The 21,809-nt window shown below is 39.0% G+C and overlaps 2 protein-coding genes across 8 annotated transcripts in view; one reads left to right on the top strand and one right to left on the bottom strand.

Moving 5' to 3' along the window:
* Window positions 1-21,809, top strand: part of ANAPC10 (anaphase promoting complex subunit 10) — a 301,756-nt gene that overhangs the window by 182,577 nt on the left and 97,370 nt on the right. The gene's annotated exons all lie outside the window — the stretch shown is intronic.
* HHIP (hedgehog interacting protein) overlaps window positions 1-21,809 on the bottom strand; it is an 87,372-nt gene that overhangs the window by 6,901 nt on the left and 58,662 nt on the right. For both annotated transcript variants that reach the window (XM_073341236.1, XM_073341234.1), the window contains exons 5-11: window positions 21,516-21,667; window positions 20,498-20,671; window positions 18,006-18,149; window positions 14,527-14,648; window positions 11,774-11,897; window positions 10,862-10,992; window positions 9,463-9,544 (exon numbers count right to left, since the gene is read on the bottom strand). In XM_073341236.1, the coding sequence (XP_073197337.1) occupies window positions 9,463-9,544; window positions 10,862-10,992; window positions 11,774-11,897; window positions 14,527-14,648; window positions 18,006-18,149; window positions 20,498-20,671; window positions 21,516-21,667 (929 nt within the window). The remainder of the gene's footprint in view (window positions 1-9,462; window positions 9,545-10,861; window positions 10,993-11,773; window positions 11,898-14,526; window positions 14,649-18,005; window positions 18,150-20,497; window positions 20,672-21,515; window positions 21,668-21,809) is intronic.

Raw genomic sequence — 21,809 nt, 5'->3', positions numbered from 1 at the left:
AGGGATTTTTGGACAGAACTTGAAAGAGATTAAGGGATTTTAGCAGATTCTCACCAACAGTGAGAATAAAATAATAGTTGTGTGGCGAGAAAGAGAAAGCTGCCACGAGGTGAGTGTATGGAATTGGAAGGGCAGTAGAGAGAAATAAGGTAAGTTGGAGGGCTAAGAAAATTTAGAACAATTCTGAACTGGATGTTGAAATGAATCAAAAAGCAGTGAAGTTCAAGGAGATTAAAGTAGGGGGAGACACCTAGAGAAAATTCCATAATATGGTGGAAAGAGGGAGGCATACTGAGTGGGGGAGAGGGCCAGGATTTATAGATGGAGAGTGGAACACCTGGATCTTTAGGAGGTGAGGGAATACAGAGTTAGTGGTGGTTTTGGTAAGGGATGAGGAAGATGGTGGAGTCTGGTGAGGAATATCACATGTATTTCCAATAAGGCAAAACATTTAAGAGAAGGTTAGACAAACACCTGTCAGGAATGGTCTAGATAATACTTATTCCTGCCATGAGTGCAGGGGACTGGACTAGATGACCTTTAGAGTTCCTTTCCAGTCCTATGATTCTATGATTTTTAAGGGAGCCCCGTATTAAAATTTTGGCATTGCATAACTGTCATAGAAGCACAGTAGTTAAAGGCCCAGTAGTTCACCATGTACATTGCCCTGCCAGTCCAAGTTTGTACAATTTTAGCTCACTATTACATGTCTAAAGCAATGGGGTTTCTGTCACTTGTCCTTTTTTAGATGTTTTAGCCGAAATCCTATAGTGCCATCCTTTACAGGGTGCAAAGGTATATTTTACACAAATATAATAAATATTTAAAATTATAGTGATAACTAAAGGTTATTTTATTACTCGGTAGGAAAGATAGATTATATAGACAATAATGGGATGTTAATGAATTTCCTTAGAGCAGAGGTACCAAAGATAAAGGACTTCAATCGCTGATGGTCTCAGCCTTTTTGTCTTTACTCTTTTCCTCCTCTTCCTGATTAACAGTATAACTTGTTGAAACCTTAAACTTCCACTGGTCCTGCTTTTGTGTGTCTTGTCTGTTCAGAAACTTGGTGTTAGTCCTGCTGGGTGACTTTTTCCTGTAGGTGCTCAGATACTCCAGGCTAGAATCTATCTCTGCCTCCTGTTTCTGTTGGCTTTTCCTCTAGTGAAGTGCCCGGTTTCTGATTTTTACCTACAGAGAGCACTCTGAATGGAGGTGTTTTATGTCGTGTATTATGACTCGTGCAGCCATTTTGCAATATCTAACAATATCACTGCTGCATTCTACAACTTCCGTTTGACACGCCAGGGTTTTTTTTTTTTTTTGCCTTGTATGTTCATAATTGAATCAAACTTTGCTGTAGTTTTGATACCAGTGTAAATGGAGAATTCAAGCTGCATGCAATTCAGGGAATCCATTATTTATTTATCTTTTTATTTATTTTTATCTATTGTTTTAGATTTAAATAGTATTTTAAAAGCCCTTACAAAAAGTGCTAGGCACTCTGGCAACTGATAAGTCTTATAAGAACATAATATTCATCACACAATACATTAAAAAGTCCTACAGAATATAGATTCAGAGGAATCTTTTCCAGTGATAACGCAAACCAAGCTGCAGAATTTCCTAGTATTTCCTACACAGTTCAAGTGTTGTTATTTATTATTTATTAAATATGGTTTTAATTTTAATTTGGAAATAACTGTAACTATAGATGATCTGTTCACATGTCATATGGCTTCAAACATCCATTCCATTGATATGTTTTTTTTATAAAATTCCATGCACCACCACAGGCATCTTGTGAAACATGTACATGTAAGTCTTTTGCTTTTCTTGTCAAAGAACAGATGGAGCCCACCACCTATATAACGAATAACATAATTTCATAGGAAATGCAGGCTTGATGGTATGCAAAGAGACACATATTGTTGTCATATCCTTAATTTTTCAGTTGCCTCTGTATTTTTAATTTAAATAACCATCTTTAACGTTGTATTAGCATCAGTTTTAGCACTTTATTTCCTAGTATTTTTCTTGAGGGAATCACTCCGAAACTTTTATTTGAATGTTTGATCTCTTATTGTACATTCATGGTGTACTTTTGAATTTATTTGAGCTATATTGTGACCCACGCTAAGAAACTTTCAGGTGCCTTGAAGGGAGTATGCACTCACTTGATGGATTGGGACTAAATGAGTGCCGCGGTGTTTGGCAGCTGGGTGAGGTGGATTTGTTAATGAAAAGGGGAGGGGATGAGATCCAGAAGTGATGCCAGTGGTGGGGAAAAAGAAAAGGAGGACTTGTGGCACCTTAGAGACTAACCAATTTATTTGAGCATAAGCTTTCGTGAGCTACAGCTCACTTCATCAGATTTATTTTCATACATATCGCTCGCTGGAAAATTGGTGAGTGGGTTTGATTATCGGGGAAGAATTTAGCAGCTGGGGGTTGGTGGGATTCTCACTGAGAGAGTTTAATTTCTGGGACAGCCATAGGCTTGGTATTAAAATGGGTAAGTTGATTTTTGGAATGGGAGCATGCTTGAAGAGGGAGTCTGGGTGGGATTGGTTGTACAGCAAAATTACTTAGATTAGTGAAGACTGTAAGGAACTCCCAAAGGATCTAAAAAGCTAGGTAAATGGGTAGCATGATGGCAAATGAAATTCAATGTTGGCAAATAGAAGACAATGCATGTTGGAAGAAATAACTTGAGCCCCTCATACACATTCTTGGGTTTTAAATTAGGAAAAAGAACATGGTAGGTTTTGGACAGCTCAATGAAAACTCAGCCGAATCAAAAACAAATATGCTAGGATTCATAGGGAATGGGATGGAAAACAGTACTGAAAATGTTACAGTGTTCTACAAATCAATGCTATGTCCTTATCCTGAATACTGTCTTCTACTCTAGTTGCCCTATCTAAAAAAAAAATAAGAATTAATAGTGTGGAGCCTGATGCTCAAAACTATTTCAAGGTCTGGAACAATATTCATGTGCGGAGAAAATGAAAAGATTAGGATTGTTTAGAGAGGAATGAGAGCGAACACGATGGAACTATACAAAATGGGCCTGTATGGACAGGGTAAGTTGAGCACTCCCGTTGACTGTTTCTCATAGTGTCAAAAGAAGGGGGCATTCAAGGAAAAAAATTAAACTGGTAAAAGTAATTACTTTTTGTACAATGTACAATTAGCCTAGTGGCAATCATTTCAACAGGCTATCGCTGAAGTCTGATCTTAGTAGGATTTTAAACAAGGATTAGGTATTTATATGGATAATGGCAGTCATAGTAGTAAAATATAGTACGATGCATAGAGTATCAGGTTGCAGTTTAATAAAGTCCCTTTTCTGAGTAAAGTGCATTTTAAGGGCTTAATATTAAACAAAAGCATAATTTGTGGTGGCAGGAGGAGGGGTGATAAAGGAAAATCTGCTAGTGCACAGGCAGGGTCTTGGTAAAGAGACTTCCCATAGCCTCTTTTTAGTGTGCTTAATTTCAGATAGACACAGTGGGCTAAATTTTCCAAAGGCGTCTCAAAATTGTGTGCTTTAATGGCTGGCTTGCATGTATGAATGAATCGTAAAAATGAAGATGTGCTGACTTATCTGAGAAATATTTTGAAGTAAAGAATGACCATACAAATGACAGAAACTGAACTCAGAGCTTTTATTTGTGAAAATATTCATGAATTGATTTTTTTATTTAATCAAACAGCTTTATCTATGTTAGCACTGGTAGGTAAATTCTGTTGTCTTAGTATTCTACTAATGTGGTAAAAATAACAAGGATTCCTTGTGGCACCTTAGAGACAAACAAATGTATTTGGGCATAAGCTTTCATGGGTTAGAACCACTTCATCAGGTGCATGGAGTGAAAATACAGGAGCAGATATAAATACATGAAAGGATGGGGGTTGCTTTACCAAGTGTGAGGTCAGTTTAACGAGATAAATCAATTAACAGCAGGATACCAAGGTAGGAAAAATAACTTTTGAATTTGTAAGAGAGTGGCCCATTACAGACAGTTGACAAGAAGATGTGAGTAACAGTAGGGAGAAATTAGTATTGGACAAATTAAGTTTAGGTTTTATAATGACCCAACCACTCCCAGTCTCTATTCAGGCCTAATCTGATGGTATCCAGTTTGCAGATAAATTCCAGTTCTGCAGCTTCATGTTGGAGTCTGTTTTTGACGTGTTTTTGAATGTGGTGGAAATCATGTATTTTATATGAACTTAAGCCTGTTTGATCACTTACGCAATTTCAAATATTTCTCTCTATTGTTGATACTTGTGAATAAAACTCTGATTTTTATTCTAATATTAATGATCAATAAACTTGTACTTGTCATGCTTCATCAATATTGATCACATCACTAGTTACTTGGGCTGGAGTGGAAGGAAAGATGGCAAAATTCACGTTGGCAAAGTGCCTAGTGACCAGATTAATAAAAAGGCAGGTGAAACAAAACCCTGTTATGATTGTTGAGTTGTATGTGAAAAAACTTACCAATACTCCTTATGTATATCATGGGAAAGCCCAAAAGCATTCCTCAAGATCAGAGCACTGCTGAACATGTACACACATGAACATATAAGCGAGAGTTCCTGCCCCATAGAACTTACAATTTATGATATTCAAATCTTTAAGGGCAGAACGTTTTCAGGCACAGAACAATTATTTTAAACTGGATCCCACAAAGGTAAAATTAGTTCTGGAACTGACTGAGGGCCTGATCATGCCAACACTTAAGCATGTTTGTAATTTTGCTCACACACGTAGTTCTTCTGTCTCCTGACATAGAACATGGAGAATGGGGCAGATGTAGAGAATAGATGGGGATCCATAAAGTTATTGACCTACTGTCCCTTCTTGGACTCAGGACCAGATTAAGGTCAGTGACTTCATGCATGTATCATCTACTTCTTCACAATCTCCAAGTTGCAAGACATGGCGGCTGTAACCATGGAGTTGCTCACTATCCACATGATGTTCTGTGGGAAAGATTCTTTCACTCCTCCCATTAGTCCCTATAAAACTCTCAAGTGCAGAGCCCAGTAAACTGATTGTGTGTAGGATTTGGCTCCTAGGAAGTCAACCAAAAAAGCTGCTGCTAATGACTATGTAACTAGAATTTTTCAGACTCTATATCTTAAAGAGCTATTTATATAAACAGTACAGTATTAGATATCTTGCTTGTTAAAGTATACATTCATGAATCTGTGTAATCGTAGATATATGGAGCATGGAATAAAAGCTGCATTTGGTCTCGGGGTACTCATTGTCTGATGAAGGTCTGACATACTCAGCAAATTGAGACTCGGGATAGTAAAATAATTTACATATGCATTACTGTACTAGGAATAGAAGAGCAGCCTCTGTTATTATTTAATGCAAGTTAATGAATACAAATATAAGCCATGTTTTAATAAAGGAAAATTCACATAAAAATAATCTGTCATTTCATGGCATCCTTAATAAATCTCTTGATAGTTCCACCACATGCAGAAAGTCAGTGATTTAATTGCAATGTGTGTTGCTATTCCACTCACGCACATGTGGAGCAATACAATTTAGGAGGCAAAATTCAGCTTTCATGTAATTCCACTGAAGCGAATGCCATGCCATCAAGGGTGAAGTTGGCACAATATTTTTAAAATGCTTGGCGAGTAAAACAAACAAAAGATGCATCTCTGTTCTGGGAATAGGGCATATCCATGCAAATCCTGACTCTGATGTCAAAAGGGTTTCTGATAGTTTCACTGCTTTGTGGATAGGAGAAGATTTCACTTCAATTACATTTCACCCAAAATATTACTTAGTTATTAAAATGATGGACAAACACATATTAATGCAAAATGTATCCTAACTTTGATTTTTTCTAGGGCAAATTGCAAGTGAAAATAAGTTTGTTTCATTATAATTTACTACTTGTCACAGAATAAATATTGCATCTCTTCAGGTACAGTTTCTAAAATAAAAATATACCTTAAGTACTGGGAGATATGCCAGAAGCTCGTTACTTGTCTCCAGATTTACTACATGGGAATAATGTGGAAAAAAACCTCACTGTTCTTAGATTTAAACTCAGCAACCTATAAAATTTATTCTTATATGGTATACTCGTTCATGACCTCTAGTCTTAAGAAATTCTGTCATGTTTGAAAACTAGTCCCTAGTGGAGCCTGTATCAATGTTAATAGCTAAGAGGTCAATGCAACTGCTAAACAGTTTGTATTACTGTCAGGGTGGTCATGAAAACAACACCTGCTGCATGAGCACTTGGCAGCTGGGTCAACAGGCACTGTGGGAATTTATCAATTTAGGGGGCCACTTGCATAACACTTTGACTGATGAATTGGCAAAGACTGGCTTACTGGACTAAAGCTGCTCTATTATGTATGACTTTCTTTGGGATGGCAGAGGAATTGGCTTCCTGCAGGCTCCAGAAAATAGTCAAAAGATAAACTGAACTGTTTTTTCCTTATAAAATGATAAAAAGTGAAAGCTCCTTAATACCCAATGTTAGAAACAGTAAGAAAATGAAAACAAAACCGTTACAGTCAGTGGATTGTGCTGTGATTAAAAAAAAAAAAACCCTCAGTTTTTCCATAGTGGTTACAAAGGACTTTTTGTGGTGTACTTCTGTAAAGTGAAACTCTCTAGGCTGGTATTTACTAAGAGCTTTAATTTCTCTTTAGTGTCTCTTATGGGAATAGTAACTGCATGTGGCTAGGTAAATGAGATAAGAATTTTGCATTCTAAGTCTAAACTAAATATAATTAGACATTAATTCTGACTTTCCATTCTCTTAAATGACTTAGAGGGATAGTAACTTTTTGGATAGAGGGAGATTGTATGGCCCACCTGGGTGGGTTCACCAATAAAATGGCTCATTTTGTTGACAGCTTTAATAAGTGCTTTCAGAGTATATCTCTGAACCATCAAACATAGACTTTTTTTGGAGAATGGGTCTAATACTGTATATTTCTATTCTCATCTCTCATTAACCAAAATCTTCATAAATGCAACATTTAAACATTATTTTTATATTTTTCTGAAAATGGCAAATTCCTGACATATGAGACAGTTGTATTAAAAGCTATAACAGCTGAAGTTCTTGGGAACAGCATTCACCTTAGCTTCAAATCGCCTGAATGAGATCAAGTGCCCCAGACACAATCCTTTGTTTGGAATAAATTAATTTGTAAATATTCTTCTGGTATCATAAACCGCAGAAGAGTGTCAAAAAGGAATGCTAAACTGAATGGTAGAAGTTTGTAGGGTTAAGCAAGTTTAGGGCCTAGTCCAACTCAAAACAACTCCAGCCTGGCCCAAAGACGCTTTGCAGACATGCTGTAGTCCAGAACTGTGAAGACTAATCATAATGCATGGGGAAGTATTCTCCCTTGAAAGTCCATGGAGCACCTGATTAGGTATTAGATACTGCCCTCTTTTTCAAAAATAAACAGGACCTAAGGAATTGCCATACTGGATCAGAACAATTGTCTGTCTAGTTGAATCATGTATCAGACTATGGCAAATACTAGATGATTCAGAGGAAGGAATGGATTTCCTTAAATGGATTTCTATACCTATGTCTGGTGAGTTTCTTTCTAACCCGAGGCAATGTTTGATTTAGATCCTGAAGCATAAGAGCTTAAGGGTTTGTCTACACTAGCACTTTTGCGGCAAAACTTTTGTCAGTCAGGGATGTGAAAAAACCAGTCCCCTGACCAATATAAGTTTCACCAACAAAAGTGTCGGTGTGGACAGCACTATGTTGGTGGGAGATGATCTCCCACTGACACAACTACCATTGCTCGTTGGGTGTGGTTAAATTATGCCGGTGGGAAAGCTCTCTCCTGCCAGCAGAGAGTGGCTACACGAGACCTTATAGCAGCTCAGCTGCAGGGGTACAGCTGTGCTATAGTGGAGACATAGCCTAAGAGTTGTTTTCTTAGATTTCTTTAGATTTTCTTAGATTATAAACTCTTTGGAGCAGGGATGTTTCACTTCTCTAACTAAGGTGAGCTCCCTTTAACTGCTTTTCTCCCATTACCTCCATTGTATTAAATGTATTAAAATGTAATGATGCTCATGTGCCAAGATGTTGGACATTGGTGTATGGAAGGGAGGGGTTTTGTGCACAGTTTTCAGATCCCCTATCATTCCCTTGGAAGTAGTTGCATTGTAAAGAACTTGAAATTGGGGCAAAGGGATTTGCTTCTTCATATGTTGACTGGTGTATAGGGTAGTATAGAAAGAACTTGGGCCTATTTTTGTCTATTTGAATCTGATAATTCCTCATTTTTGATGTACAACTTTTGGTGCTAATTACACCTCGGAAAACCTTTTTGGGTGATTTTAATTTCATCACTGTTTTTATCACAAGTCAGAATAATTTTACTGAGTCTATGGATTTTGTTTTATAAATCATTTGGGTAGGATTTGGGGGCCTGTTAGAAATAGTTGCTGGTTTTTAGGACTTGATACACAATTTGGAGTATTCATTTGGTGGTGGGAAAACAGAAGATCCTTGGTATGGCCTTTGCTTTTCTGGTCACAGATAAATTCTGGGGTGCACTGTTCATTGTACAAACTTACCTGGAGAAGAGGTGGATGACAGCAAGTTAACCCATGCATATAACTGCCTGGAGGCAGGGACGTCTCTAGAAACCATCGGGCAGATCCTCAGGCATAAATTGTCATAGCTCCATTGAAATCAATGAGAATCTGCCCTCATGTGTTCTTCCTGTGTGTGGGACCTCCCAGGCAGGAGAAAAAAAGGAATGCTTTGGGGAAAAATGTGTATGTTCCTCATATAGTCATTGTCACTGCACAGACCCTTTGAACCAGTTCTGTATGTGAACTACTACATCATTTTGCACAGCACACCCGCTGGCCTTGGGCACCAGTCACTAAGACAGGAAGAATTTGTTGTCCTGACACCGGTGAGTACTATATATACTCAGCTGTAGGCACTTGTGATTCAGAATCCCAGCTGAATCTTCTGTGTGGATCGGTTCAAAAGGTTCTACTGTAAATATGGGAGTCTAGGCTGCCACAAATGTACCCAAATACGCCCAAAATATGAGCATCTAGGCTTAGTAGGGTAAGATCCAGAGATTGAGGAAGATGATATATAGGCTTCCCCTGACAGTTTAAAAAATCATGTCGTAGCATTTAAATTATACTTGATAGTGGTTACTTTTGGTGAGAGTGTGTGTACCAGCTGATGGCTCCTACATCTGCTGCTAGGAAGACTCCTGAGTTGAGAATTTCCCTCAGTTTTTGTTCAAGCATTGCATGACCAGAGCTACGTGGAAAAGTGAAGCATAAATAATTTATTCTGTTTCACAGAGTATTCATTTTATATTTTGCCTAGGTAGTTTTTATTAACCTGCTTATGAACAGATTGATCTAATCTGTGATGTGAATAAAGCAATGCTTACCTTTTGGGGTCAACAATCTTGTAGAGTTTCCCATTGTGAGACTGTGTCATGCTTTTGCTGCTTGATAAAATGTACACCTCACCTGTTAAAGAAATAGATCTAGTAAATTAGTGTTCTTTAATAATATGCTGTACCTCTGACTTACCATCTAGCTCTATTTGCAAGATGGTGAAAACCTCATGAAATAAATATCTTGCATCATTGGAAAATACAATGTAATTTTCCTGTTTGAAAACATGTATGAAACAATTCTTACCAGTTAAAACTAGAAACATGAAACAAACTTTGTCATGCAAATTTAAAACCAAATTCTTCACTTTTAACATTTTATAGAGCTAGTTGAAGATTTCTGAATTTCAAAATTTAGACAAAACTTCAAAATTTGGGTGGGGGGGAAGAAGGGGGTAATTTCATCTGCCCATTCAATAGTTTTACTATTGAAATATGGAGTTATATAAATTTAAATTATTTTTTGAGATGTGAATGTGTGCAATGTATGACAGGCCCTTCGTTATAAAGATGACTAATTGCCTGTGGGCTGTTCTGACAAATATCCATTCCAATTTAAAAACTATATATACTAGAAACACCAAGTTTTTTTCTTTCTAAAGGTGGTGGTGTGTGCATTTGTTCATAAAAGCGAAGGAATAGCATCAGCTAGAGCTAGATGCTGTGCAAACATCCTATGTGAAATTGTAGTAAGCACCTCAGTACTGAATTGCAGTCCCATTGCCACCCAAATCCTTGGCATCTATTAAGACATTCCTGCCAGTTGTGTCAATGCGGTTAATGATCTTTTGATGTCAAGAGTGTGAAATCATCAAACTCATTTTTCCTTTACACCAAATTCAGGATTTGAACTCAAGTTTCTAAGGTGAAAGTGTCCTATCCTACTATGGCACTGAACTTCCATAGTTAATTGTTTAAATGAGTGTTGAGAGGCAAATATAAGTCAGCTATTAATTTAAGAAAATCTCTCATTGGTCTTTACGCAAAATCCAGTTAGCATGAATGAGAATTTTAAGTTCTGAAACAGGAGGAGTAAATGGCATTTAGATATTTTCAATCAATTCTTGGCCTCACTTTGATGTGTGTCTTATGCTCATGGAACTTAAACTACATTTGTGCCTTTCACTTAAGTTCATACCCCCTGCGTTTGTGCACAGATTGAAAATAGGGACCTTCACCCGTTCTGCTACCTCTCCCTGTTGCTTCTTACATAGATGCTAAAGAGTAGGAGGGACGATACTATGGCAATCTTGGTCAAAGAGTTAAAAAGAAAAGAAAAGCTATGCTGTAGAGTCTGATACAATTAAAGATCTACTATAATACTGTATGGTGCAGCATGTAATTTTGGTAAGATTTATTTTGTAACTTAATAAGAGTTTTTCTACTATACCTAATTCATCTTCACCAAATCCCAAAATGTGACCTGAAAAGAAGCCTCTACATGAACCACTGTTGCCAAGACATAGAGGTTTCTCTTGCCACTGTTTGGTTACAGGACTCTGTTGCAGCGTTAAAAAATTTCTGTAATCAAACACATACAATGCAAACTGTTATATAGCATTTGAAAAGAGAACTTAAAATGTCCAGATAATAAAAGGGAGTTGCAGTAAGTAGTTCCATGGACACTTCTATAAAATTAATCACAATATAGTTTCCCAGCGGGCATTGTACAAACACAATTAATCCTTCTGCCATCCTTACTCACGTTGCTTAGTATCTATGTGTGGCAGAATTGAGCCCAAAGTATTGTAAATATATATATCCTGAAAATACTTTGTAAAATATTTCTCTTGCACGTAGGTACTAAGCATTTCTCTTGCTTGGTGTGACAGGACTGCACCCATTCATCCAGAAAGCATTACTTTTTTTCCATCATTGATGTTTCCATGAGACCAAGATTCAAAGCTGCTCTGTTAATCAGTTAGACCCCGATCTTGTAAATACTTACACACATGCTTAAATACTTGATCCATTGAAGTCAATGAGACTACTCGTGTACTTAATGTTAAGCGTGGGCATAAGTGTTTGGAGGATCAGAGTGGATTAGGGGGTCTCTGAGGAACCTTTGGGATCAATATCTCCATTTTAACCTCCTCCAGAGATCAAGTATGTCACCTCTGCTGCTATTCATTAGAATGCCATGACTCAGAAAGTAGTGGTCCCTATCTTGTTTCCAAACCTGGAGATTTCCCTATGGCATTGCCACACTGCAAGGCTGGCAGAACTACTTTAATATGCAAACATGCAAAATATTATTGTTGCTTTATATGTATCATAACTGAATATATTTTAAGACACCTACCCGTTGCGGTCTCCAAACACATAACTTCCATAAAGTCTCTGAGATTGGCAACCTCGGTATACAAATCCACCGACCAATGGTCCACTACTGAATGGTTTGAATTCTAGAAGTGAAGGCTCGCTTTCTAAAAAGTAACTACCATAGCATTAGATCAAATGCAATTTCATATATTAAAAACAATTATGCAAATACAGTATGAAGAAAAGTTATTGCCATTTAAATTGCACCAATGTTGGGATGTACAGGATGTATAAGACAGGAAATTGAGCATAAGGGAAACCAGAAAACACCATCATAAACATAGAGGGACATAGCCTAACTTAAGACTGAGAGAAGAATAGAGCCAAAGGGGTCATATCCTAACTATCCTATTGAAGTTGATGGGAGTCTTGCTATTGACTTTTATATGACTTGAGTTTCACCCACAGAATGGATCTGTTATGCTTCAGCATTATAAATAATAAAGGGGTGATTTAGGGATTTAGGAGTTCAAGTCCCATTGACTTTCAGCAGGACTTGTGCTTTTGAAAATCTTGTCCAAAGCTTCTTTCTTTTAAGGTCAGTTCCTTAATGCAATAAGCCTGTACTGTTCAGTATCATGCATCAGTTTGCTGACTGTAGTTTCTTATTTAGGCTGAGGCCATTATACTGCTGCTAGGATTGACAACAGTTAACATGCATTTTTTTCTTGCAGAACTGCACTGTTAAATCATATCAGATAATCTCCTCAACAATGTTAATGTGTAAATGATCCTATATATGCAATTAAACTATATTTAAAGACTACATAGGTTAAAACCAGGCTCAAATTTTGTTACAATTATGTAATTTTAAATCACAGCCAATAGATATTTTTATTTTACATGAATATTGTTGCAGTTGGACTGCCACTTGTAAATCTTTGACTGAATTTCCCAGATTAGATTATGATTTTAAGGGATGAAATTATACAAGGGAGAAAGGGAAATTATGATTTTATTTTTTTTGTTTAAGCAACTGACCACTGCACAAGCTCTGGCAAGTTCTTCTGGACGGACACAATTCCATGCCACAATACTGCTTAGTTTGATCTACGGTAGAGATGCAGTCAAAATTCTGTTGGAACAGTGGTTTACCAAATCCGTTTCAAACCACACTTTTCTTTGGCTTGGCATTCATAAAATGACAACACCAAATATGTGAAATAACTAAAATTGAAGTGACTGTATTACATATGTGGACTACTGCATGAGCCAGCTCAGTTATTCTACTTTCAAAGTACGGTACAGATTGGGGGAGAAATGGGTATACATAGGTCAGTCTAAAGACCTAGATAGCTTATGTCCCATGAAATTAGGTCAGTCCTTGATACCATACAAGTGACACTGCTTTGAACTTTACCACACTTTACCGGAATGAATTTAGAAGTTGTTAAATGTTCAACATAGACAGAAGATAGCTCTGAGCTGTGGTCATCTGGCTTTTGTCTGAATTTGCAAGTGTTCTCAGCAAGCATCAGACTTTAACATTAAATATAACTCAGATAATTATTTAGCAATAATAGCCCCAAGTCAATAGATTATATCAATTCTTTAAAATCCAAGTTTCCTGATGTACTGTGCGCCATGTTATGACTTGTGAAGTAATATTATATTGTACATTTCCAAACTGAACATTTTAACTGAAATTTAAACAGTGTTCAGTAGTTTCCCTATTTGGTTGTTGGAACAGAGTCCCTCTCACTGCTAGGGCACCTCCTCCTGGATGCTTTGGGGATTAGCTCTTTCCAGGTTTTATGCCACCTTCTGCCACTCGCTTGCTTGCTCTGCCACCTCTCTCTCTCTCTCTCTCTCGCTCTCTCTCTCTGTGGCTCAGGGTGCTCTATCTTCATGGCTTCCTGCCGGGTCACTAGAGTCTCGCCTTCCCAGGTATCAAAGTCCCTCCATACACACTATCTCCAGCAGTCTTCTCATCCACTGACCAGATTATGCCAGTTCCCAGTGGCTTCAGGGAACTCAGGCTTGCCCTCTCCTCTGGGTTCCAGCTCAGGGATCCTCTACTCAGCCAAGGGCTGTACCATCTTAAACCTTGCTGCCCTTTCCCTGAATCTTTTCCTACACCCTCTCAATCTAGTTTTCTTTCCTTCCCTCTCTAATGTTCAAAGAGTGGCTACAGGCTCCCTCATTGCAGCCCCTTTTTGATGCCAGCTTCCTTGTTTTATACTAGCCCCACCTGTTCCTTCTCAGCTGGGCTCCATCTTCATTCCGGGGATTTCTGAGGCCACCTAATTCCCCTGACCTGTGGCCTATCTGATTAATTGGCCCCTTCTCAGTCCCATTATCGTCTCCTAGGTTAGTATGGGGGCAAATACCCCCATCATATTTGTGCTCTGTTGTTTTGCCTCTCATTTAGTCTCCATTACAAGAGGCACATTGCCTAAGACTTAAATTCTGTATCTTAAGAGGTTACATGTGAATGAGTAAGCATACATTTTCATCACTTCCTGATCTTTCAGAAAATTTTCTTTATGAGCAGTCACATATGGTCACAAACATGTATAACAACAGACCTCATCATTTACATTTTCTTTTCTTTCCTTTATTTTCTTGTACTTTGTCTTTCATTGGTTTCCTATTAAGTTTACAATATTCCTTTTTATCTGGTTTTTCCTAGTTTCCTATGGCAATACACCATAATATGGCAATACTACCATATTTATTATTCCATAGACTTTTTGAAGGCTGTTTTTCATAATAGTTTTGGATAAAACTTACCATAGTCTTTCCCCTTTACTATTTGCAAGATTCTTGCTGAAGATCTATTCTTTCCATTTGAGTCTGAGCAAAGTATTGTTAAATTAATATTTACATCTGTTGGGTGGCGATCCACGGCACACCTGTGCATCAAAAAGCATGTTAGAAAAGTCATAAAAGACTAGGGGAAAGCTTCTTATGGACTCTTATTTCTCTACTAATAGAATATCGGGTCAAATTTTGGAAGACTATTCTCTTTGTGTTCCGTATATTTTAGTGGACTATATTATTCACTGTGCCCAGATCACAGAGAAAACAAGTGTGCATAAGAAAGAGTTCATACTTTTGTGACAAAAAAAAAACAAAAACAAAACTACAGCTACAGCTACAAAAACCCCTTGTGCCTCATGACACATTCTGTAGAATGGATAGACTTTTTTCCTATTTGTCACCAAGAATTGGGCTCTGCTGAATAATGTTTGAAATTATTGGTACTTTAACTAGCTTTAATTCTGTAAGGCTCATCAAATCTATGCAACTTGATTCTTATTGCATAGCGGTGTTGGACCATAGAAAGGAAGCAAAGAACAATTCCTTTTTTAACCAAATTGGATTTCTTCTGTTTCTCAAAGCATGGCCTTAAATGTTACTGGGCAAGTTTATACTCCATCATTACGTTGGCACAGCTGCCCTGATGTAACTGCACCACTGCAGAGCATCTGGTGAAGACGTACTATGCCAACAGGACAGCGCTCTCCTGTTGGCATAATTACTCCACCTTGGTGAGAAGCGGAAGTTATGTCGGCGGGAAAGCATCTCCTGCCAACATAGTGCTGGTATGGACAGCGCAAAACTTGCACTGTGCAGGGATAGGGCGTTTTCACACCGCTAAGCACCGTAAGTTATATCAACTGTAGTGTAGACCTGACCTTTAACATTACTGCCCCTAATTGCTGAACTACAAATTATGTGAATCCCTCTGCTCTTTGTTATCGTTCAGATTGCACCAGATGTTTGTTTGTTTTCTACTTGCCTTTTTTTCTCAGTTAAGAAAAGGTTTCACTTTTTTCCCCCTCAGCCATTCGGAATTGTATTACTCTACACTTCATTTTAAGTTGTAGTGGCTAATTGAGTTCTCTTTTCTTTCTTAAAGCTAACAGATGTCTCTCCCATTACTTTAAAAATACTTCTGTTTCTGCCACTTCAAAAGATGATTTATTACTTGAAAATTTTGTGCCTTTTTTCTACCAAATATATTTTTTGAACTATGAGAAATCTGTACAAACCTCTGAGGGTTTTAAGCAGCTTGCTGCTGGCTTTATTAGCTGACTTCTGCTGACTCTAGAATTATTGCTATCAAACCATGTAAAGTATTTCCTAATATACCACAGCTTAACTCACTCCTTTGTACAAAGGTGTATCAAAAGATTCTTAATATACTACTAAGCATGTATCTAGTACTTTACATCTTCAGACCATTGTACAAACGATAATGTTTACACTCCCTGTTCCCCTCCAAAATTACTATCTCCCTTTTCAGATAGGGAATCTGAGGAATAGCTAATTGGTTTGCCCAAGGCCACAGAATAAGTACCTGGCAGAGCTGGGAATATAATATAAAAGTTCCTGCATTTCATCTGCATATTTAGCCAACTAGACTTTGCTGCCTCTGATTGATCTGAACATTAAACAAATGTTCAGATCAAGATAAAATACAGCAAATTTTCAGTATCCTGAAAACAGGCATATGGACAAGAATGCATTCCTCCTTTTTCCTTTCTGAAAATGAATTTAGTGCTCTGGGAAGGGCTTCATTGACAACAATACACTTTCTTTGCTCAGGACGGATACAGCCTGGGCAGCAGCAGTGCAAACTTCTTTAAACTGCCTTATGCATGTGCCTCCATCTCAGTCAGGAAGCAACTACCTGTAAGGGCAAGAAGATATTGTAGTTCAGCTTCTATAGCCCTTCTATAGACCTTGGGGTCTCTGAGGGTGTGAAATAATCTCAAATGTTGCTGGTATTTTTTCTTCTTTAGCCATGCATCTACTAGGCATTGGAGAGACACCACCATTTAAGATGTGCTATTAAAGATACACTAGCTGGCAGCAACTTGTAGTCAAAACAGCCTTGATTTGCAATAGTTCTCTAAAGTTGAAGATCTCCTGTATCCCATTACCATATTTCCAATTTCATACTAGAGAAATGTTTGGCCTGCTTACAAAGAACCTGTGCATTTTACTGCTCAGTAGGAACAGGGCTGGATTAACTCTCCTAAGGCCTGTGGCTATTAGATTTTGTGGGGCCCCTGTATACAAGTCTTTTTCTTAATTTAAAACAAAATGATCACAATTATGGCATCGAGGCTATTAACGCTATACTAAACGTGGCTTTTAATTAACATAAAACCATTCTGTGGTTACATTTCAGCCTTAAAACATGTAGAATATAGTTAAGTTAATTCAAAATAGCCTACTTCTTCCCTTAGAACAGCTGTTATATTAGTGTCTTTCTGAGAGGGCGTTTGGGTGCAGGAGGGGGCTCCAGGCTGTGTTGGGGTGCAGGAAAGGGTGAAGGGTGCCGGCTCTGGGAGGGAGTTTGGGTGCAGGAGGGGATTCTGACCTGGGGCAGAGGGTTGGAGTGCAGGCGGTTGGGGTGCGAGGTGCAGGCTCTGGCTGGGAGGTGCTTACCACAGGCAGCTCCCAGCCGGCGGCGCAGCAGGGCTCAGGCAGACTGCCTGCCTGCCATGTTCCCATGCTGCTCCCAGAAGTGGCCGGCTGCTGGCCCGTCTCTGTGGCCCCTGGTGGAGGGGGGGGGGGGGAAGAGCGTGTCTCCGTGCGCTGTCCCTGCCCTCAGCACTGCCTCCGCAGCTCCCATTGCAGTGCACGGAGACACGCTCCCCCCCCTCCCCCCGGGGCTGCAGAGACGTGCCAGCAGCTGGCCGCTTCTGGGAGCGGCATGGGAACATGGCACGCAGGCAGCCTGCCTGAGCCCTGCTGCACCACTGGACTTTTAGTGGCACGGAGATTGCAATTGACTGGCAGAGGCTCCAGGATCGACCTGTCGATCGTGATTGACGGGTTGGTGACCACTGAATTGTATAGAATTTTGGATTTATTTTTGTGGGGCCCCCTCCTTAGCCCGAGGCCCTGGGCTGCAGCCCCTAAAGACCCTGTGTTAATCCAGCCCTGAGTAGGAAATCTAGTTACAAAACTATGGTCCCAGCCTGGCCTGATGGATGTGGTGCAAAGGCCCAATCTCAAAGTGCTATTCAAGATTCTGTGACATATTCCTTCCAATTCTTTTTTTTTTTTGGGTGCTAAAACCCTAACTTTATGAGCGGATTTCTGTCCTCTGATGTCTGTTGCTCTTGTTGATTTCAATAGAAACATGTATAAAACATCTGAGAGCAGAATATGTCCTAGAATTAGCAAGCCTAAGAAGCACCTGGATCACAACAGTGTTTGCTCCTCAACAATGACAAATATAACTTACTTACCTGCCTGGATTGTGGAGTCCATGTGCAAAAATTTCAGGAGGTTGATTGGTGCTGTTAAAGTGTGGGTTGCTCCGTGGTATGGAATAAGGAACATTGCACAAATCAGTATCTACATCCAGACGTAATACAGAACCTGTAAAGTCGCTGAGAAAGTTGGAGGATAACATAATTGACTTTAAAAAGTACTTCAGCTGATATATTTAATCTATACAGTACTACAATGAAGCAAAAAAGGGAACCACTTATTTCACTGAGCCATATGTAGATTACTTTTAAGGAACATAGGAATCATAGGGAGTGCCATCCCTGAACTGATCATTGGGTCATCTAGTTCATTATCCTGTCTCTGGCAGGATTATGTTTATAAGGAGGTACTTGGTGCTCCTTTATGAAACAACTTGCCAATAGGGGAACTTTCTTCAAACCCTGACAATTGGTTTATTCCCTGGAACATGAGGGTTTACATCCCTCTTATGTTTAATCCTCTCTAAGGTAACTGTGGATGTACTCATTATATAGCAATATAATGTGTGTGTTTGTGTATTTAATATGGTTTTAAATCGTGTTCTTGGATTCAAGAATGATATCTAGTGGGAGTGAGCTCCAAAGATTAACTGTGGCTTATGTAAAAATAAAAGTTCTTTCATACTTTGAATGGAGCTTTGATAGGAAATGTTGAAGCTAGTAGTGAACAGAATTCTTTTGTCACAAGGAATAGAACAAGGCAAAAACATTTTCTCATAATGTTCATGATGGGATGGGAAAAGGATAACTCAACTTTATATTATACTATCAAAATGTCTTTTCAAAAACATGCATCAACTAAATATTTAAATTAATTGCTTTCTGTCCTTCCCCATATCCAAACCTCAATCTGTTTCAGTCTCCCATTATTGTATGTACATTTAAAATAAAATGTTGGAATTATTCTTCAGTTTTGCCACTGATAATGTGCTTATTGCAAAAGCTACAGAACATCTGCTTGTCTATCAGTGGTGATGAGGCCTCTGAGTGTAGCATCTCCTGTCAGTTAATGAGGGAAGATCTCTCCATCTGGACTCATACATTAATTATTCTAAATGACAAAGCAAGTGTTATTCCAACTGGAATTTAGCACAATGAACCAGGGACAAGTAGATGGACAAAGCTGTAGGGGCAGCACCCGAAATAGGATTGTTTCATTTGCTATCTGGATGTTTTTCTGGTTGTTGCAGGGCCATGATTTACCTCGGTATGTGTCTGTAACCTTTTTTACAGCACATTTGCTTCTTTAAATTGGCCTGTTTGGAAAAAAATTATTTAGGAGAGGGAGCCTTTGTTATGTTTAAATTAGGGCTGTCAATTAATTGCAGTTAACACATGCGATTAACTCAAAACAGATTAATGGTTGGTTTGTTTTTTTTTAATGAGTGTTAATAGCACACCTCTGGAGATGGGACTTGGCCGCAGCCGGGCGGGGAGTGAGGCACAGCCTGTGGCAGCGAGCAGGAGGCGACCAGGGACAAGAGACTTCGGAATGAGGGCTGGTCTTAGGGGTGGGTGAGGGGGGCCATTCTGTGTTCTGGGAGAGCTGTCCTGCTCCACTGCTCCTCCTGCCCCCACCACTCCATGGAGCCGCCCCTGGCCAAGCTGCTCTGGACCAGGAGCCTGCCTCCTGTCAGCTGCGCAGTCAGGGGTGCTGGTGGGGGAGGCAGGGGGCTGATGTCGGGGTGTCCCCCTTCCTCCACCCATGTACCAAGTTGCTGCTGAGCTGGGGTCAGGGAACAGGGGGAGCCTGCCTTGTGTTGCTGCTAGCTCAGGAGTGAGAGCTGCTGACAGCAGCTGCTGCTGGCTGAAAAAGTGTTCAGGCTCTTGAATGCTCTGCTTAAAGAGAGAGCACTCCCCCAACACATATACACACACTCCCCCCCACACACATACACCCACACTTCCCCCCAACACACACACAGAGTCTGTTTTGTTTACCTTTTTACAGTGCAAATGTTTGTAATAAAAATAATATAAAGTGAGCACTGTACACTTTGTATTCTGTGCTGTAATTGAAATCAACATACTTGAAAATGTAGAAAACATCCAAAATATTTAAATAAATGGTATTCTATTAGTGTTTAACAATGCGGTTAAAACTGCAATTAATTGGGACTATTTTTTTAATCTTGTGATTAATTGTGATTAATTTTTTTAATCATTTGACAGCCCTAGTTTAAATCTAATCACAACTGCTGGTGACAGATAATTAAATGCTTTGATAACACACATGTATGAAAAGATTTATTTCAGCTGCAAGAATGTACTGAGACTATTTGCTTAACTCATGCTCCGAAGTAAATGATGCTTAGTATCATGAGTAAGGTGAGCAGGGTTTGTCCCTTTGTGTTTGTGGTGACTGGTCACAACACTGGGGGAACTCAAATGTCTGACCCTAATTATTGTTGAAAGGCAGAAGACAAATAATTAAGAAAAAGGAATCTATCCATTGGCAGGTTTTGTACCTTAAACCATCCATCTCCTCCATATCATCTAGAGTGATCATTCCATCACCAAGGAAAATGTATAAGAAGCCATCTGGGCCAAACAGAAGCTGTCCTCCTAGATGTTTTCGGTGTAGCTCTGCTACTTCTAGAAACACTGTTGCTGTTCTCATATCAACCTGGTGTGGATTTTTCCTGTGGTATGAAGATATAAAAATAGACTCATAGACTCAAAGGTCAGAAGGGACCATCATGATCATCTAGTCTGAGCTCCTGTACATTGCAGGTGACAGAACCTCACCCACTCACTCCTGTAATAGACCCCTAACCTCTGGCTGAGTTACTGAAGTCCTCAAATCATGGTTTAAAGACTTCAAGTTACAGAGAATTCACCATTTACATTAGTTTAAACCTGCAAGTGACAAATGCCCCATACTGCGAACCTCCCTGTCCCCACCTCCCAGAGTCTCTGTCTATCTGACCCAGGGAAATATTCCTTTCTGACCCTTTCTGACAATATGGAGATCAGTTAGATCCCGAGCACATGGGCAAGACCCACAGCCAGACACCTGGGAAAGAAATCTCTGTGGTAACCCAGATCCCTCCCCATCTCGTGTCCCATCACGAGCCAATTGGAGATACTTGCTGCTAGCAGCCACTGATCGGCTACATGCCGTTCTTGATTTCCTGTTTTTACTAATAAACTTAAATTCAGTCAAATGACAGAACAGCTATTGTAACTCTACAGTAAAACATCAAACAATTTCACAGAAATTGCTGTCACAAAAGATATTACACAGGATAATTTGGGAACAACTGTAATAAAAATGATAATTGAAAGTGTATTAAAAAACAGAATGAGGCAATATACTCACTGCTGTTTCAAAACTATTGCTTGAAATTAACCCAGTGGTACTTCCTGAAGGTACCAAAATAAACCCATTGTAAATATTATGGTTCATTTCAAAAATAAGGAATACCAAAGAGAGAAGAGTGCTGAACAGCATAATGTTTTTGATTTTTTGACTTTTAATGGTACCTGGATACTGTGTATTCTACGACCCTAAGGATGTGGTCATGAGGTCCAATGGCCCACCGTTCTTGGTTGGTGGTATAAGACACATACAGCTTTCCGTTTTTCTTATAATTGGGATGGAATGCAAGGCTTAACAGTCCTCTTTCATCTCCTCCCTGCAGTCAAATGAAAAACACAAAGAATTGTGAAGTTAATTATGTTCTTTATTGTGTTTCAGCTGTAACCCCAAAAAAGTCTTTCTATGGATAATCTTTGCCCAAACTCTTTTCTTTCTTCCTTGACTACTGCACAAAAAGG

Source organism: Lepidochelys kempii, chromosome 4 (genome assembly GCF_965140265.1).
Source record: "Lepidochelys kempii isolate rLepKem1 chromosome 4, rLepKem1.hap2, whole genome shotgun sequence".
Classification (NCBI taxonomy): domain Eukaryota; kingdom Metazoa; phylum Chordata; order Testudines; family Cheloniidae; genus Lepidochelys; species Lepidochelys kempii.
Note: the sequence above shows the minus strand (reverse complement) of the source record. Positions and strands in the feature narration are given on the sequence as shown.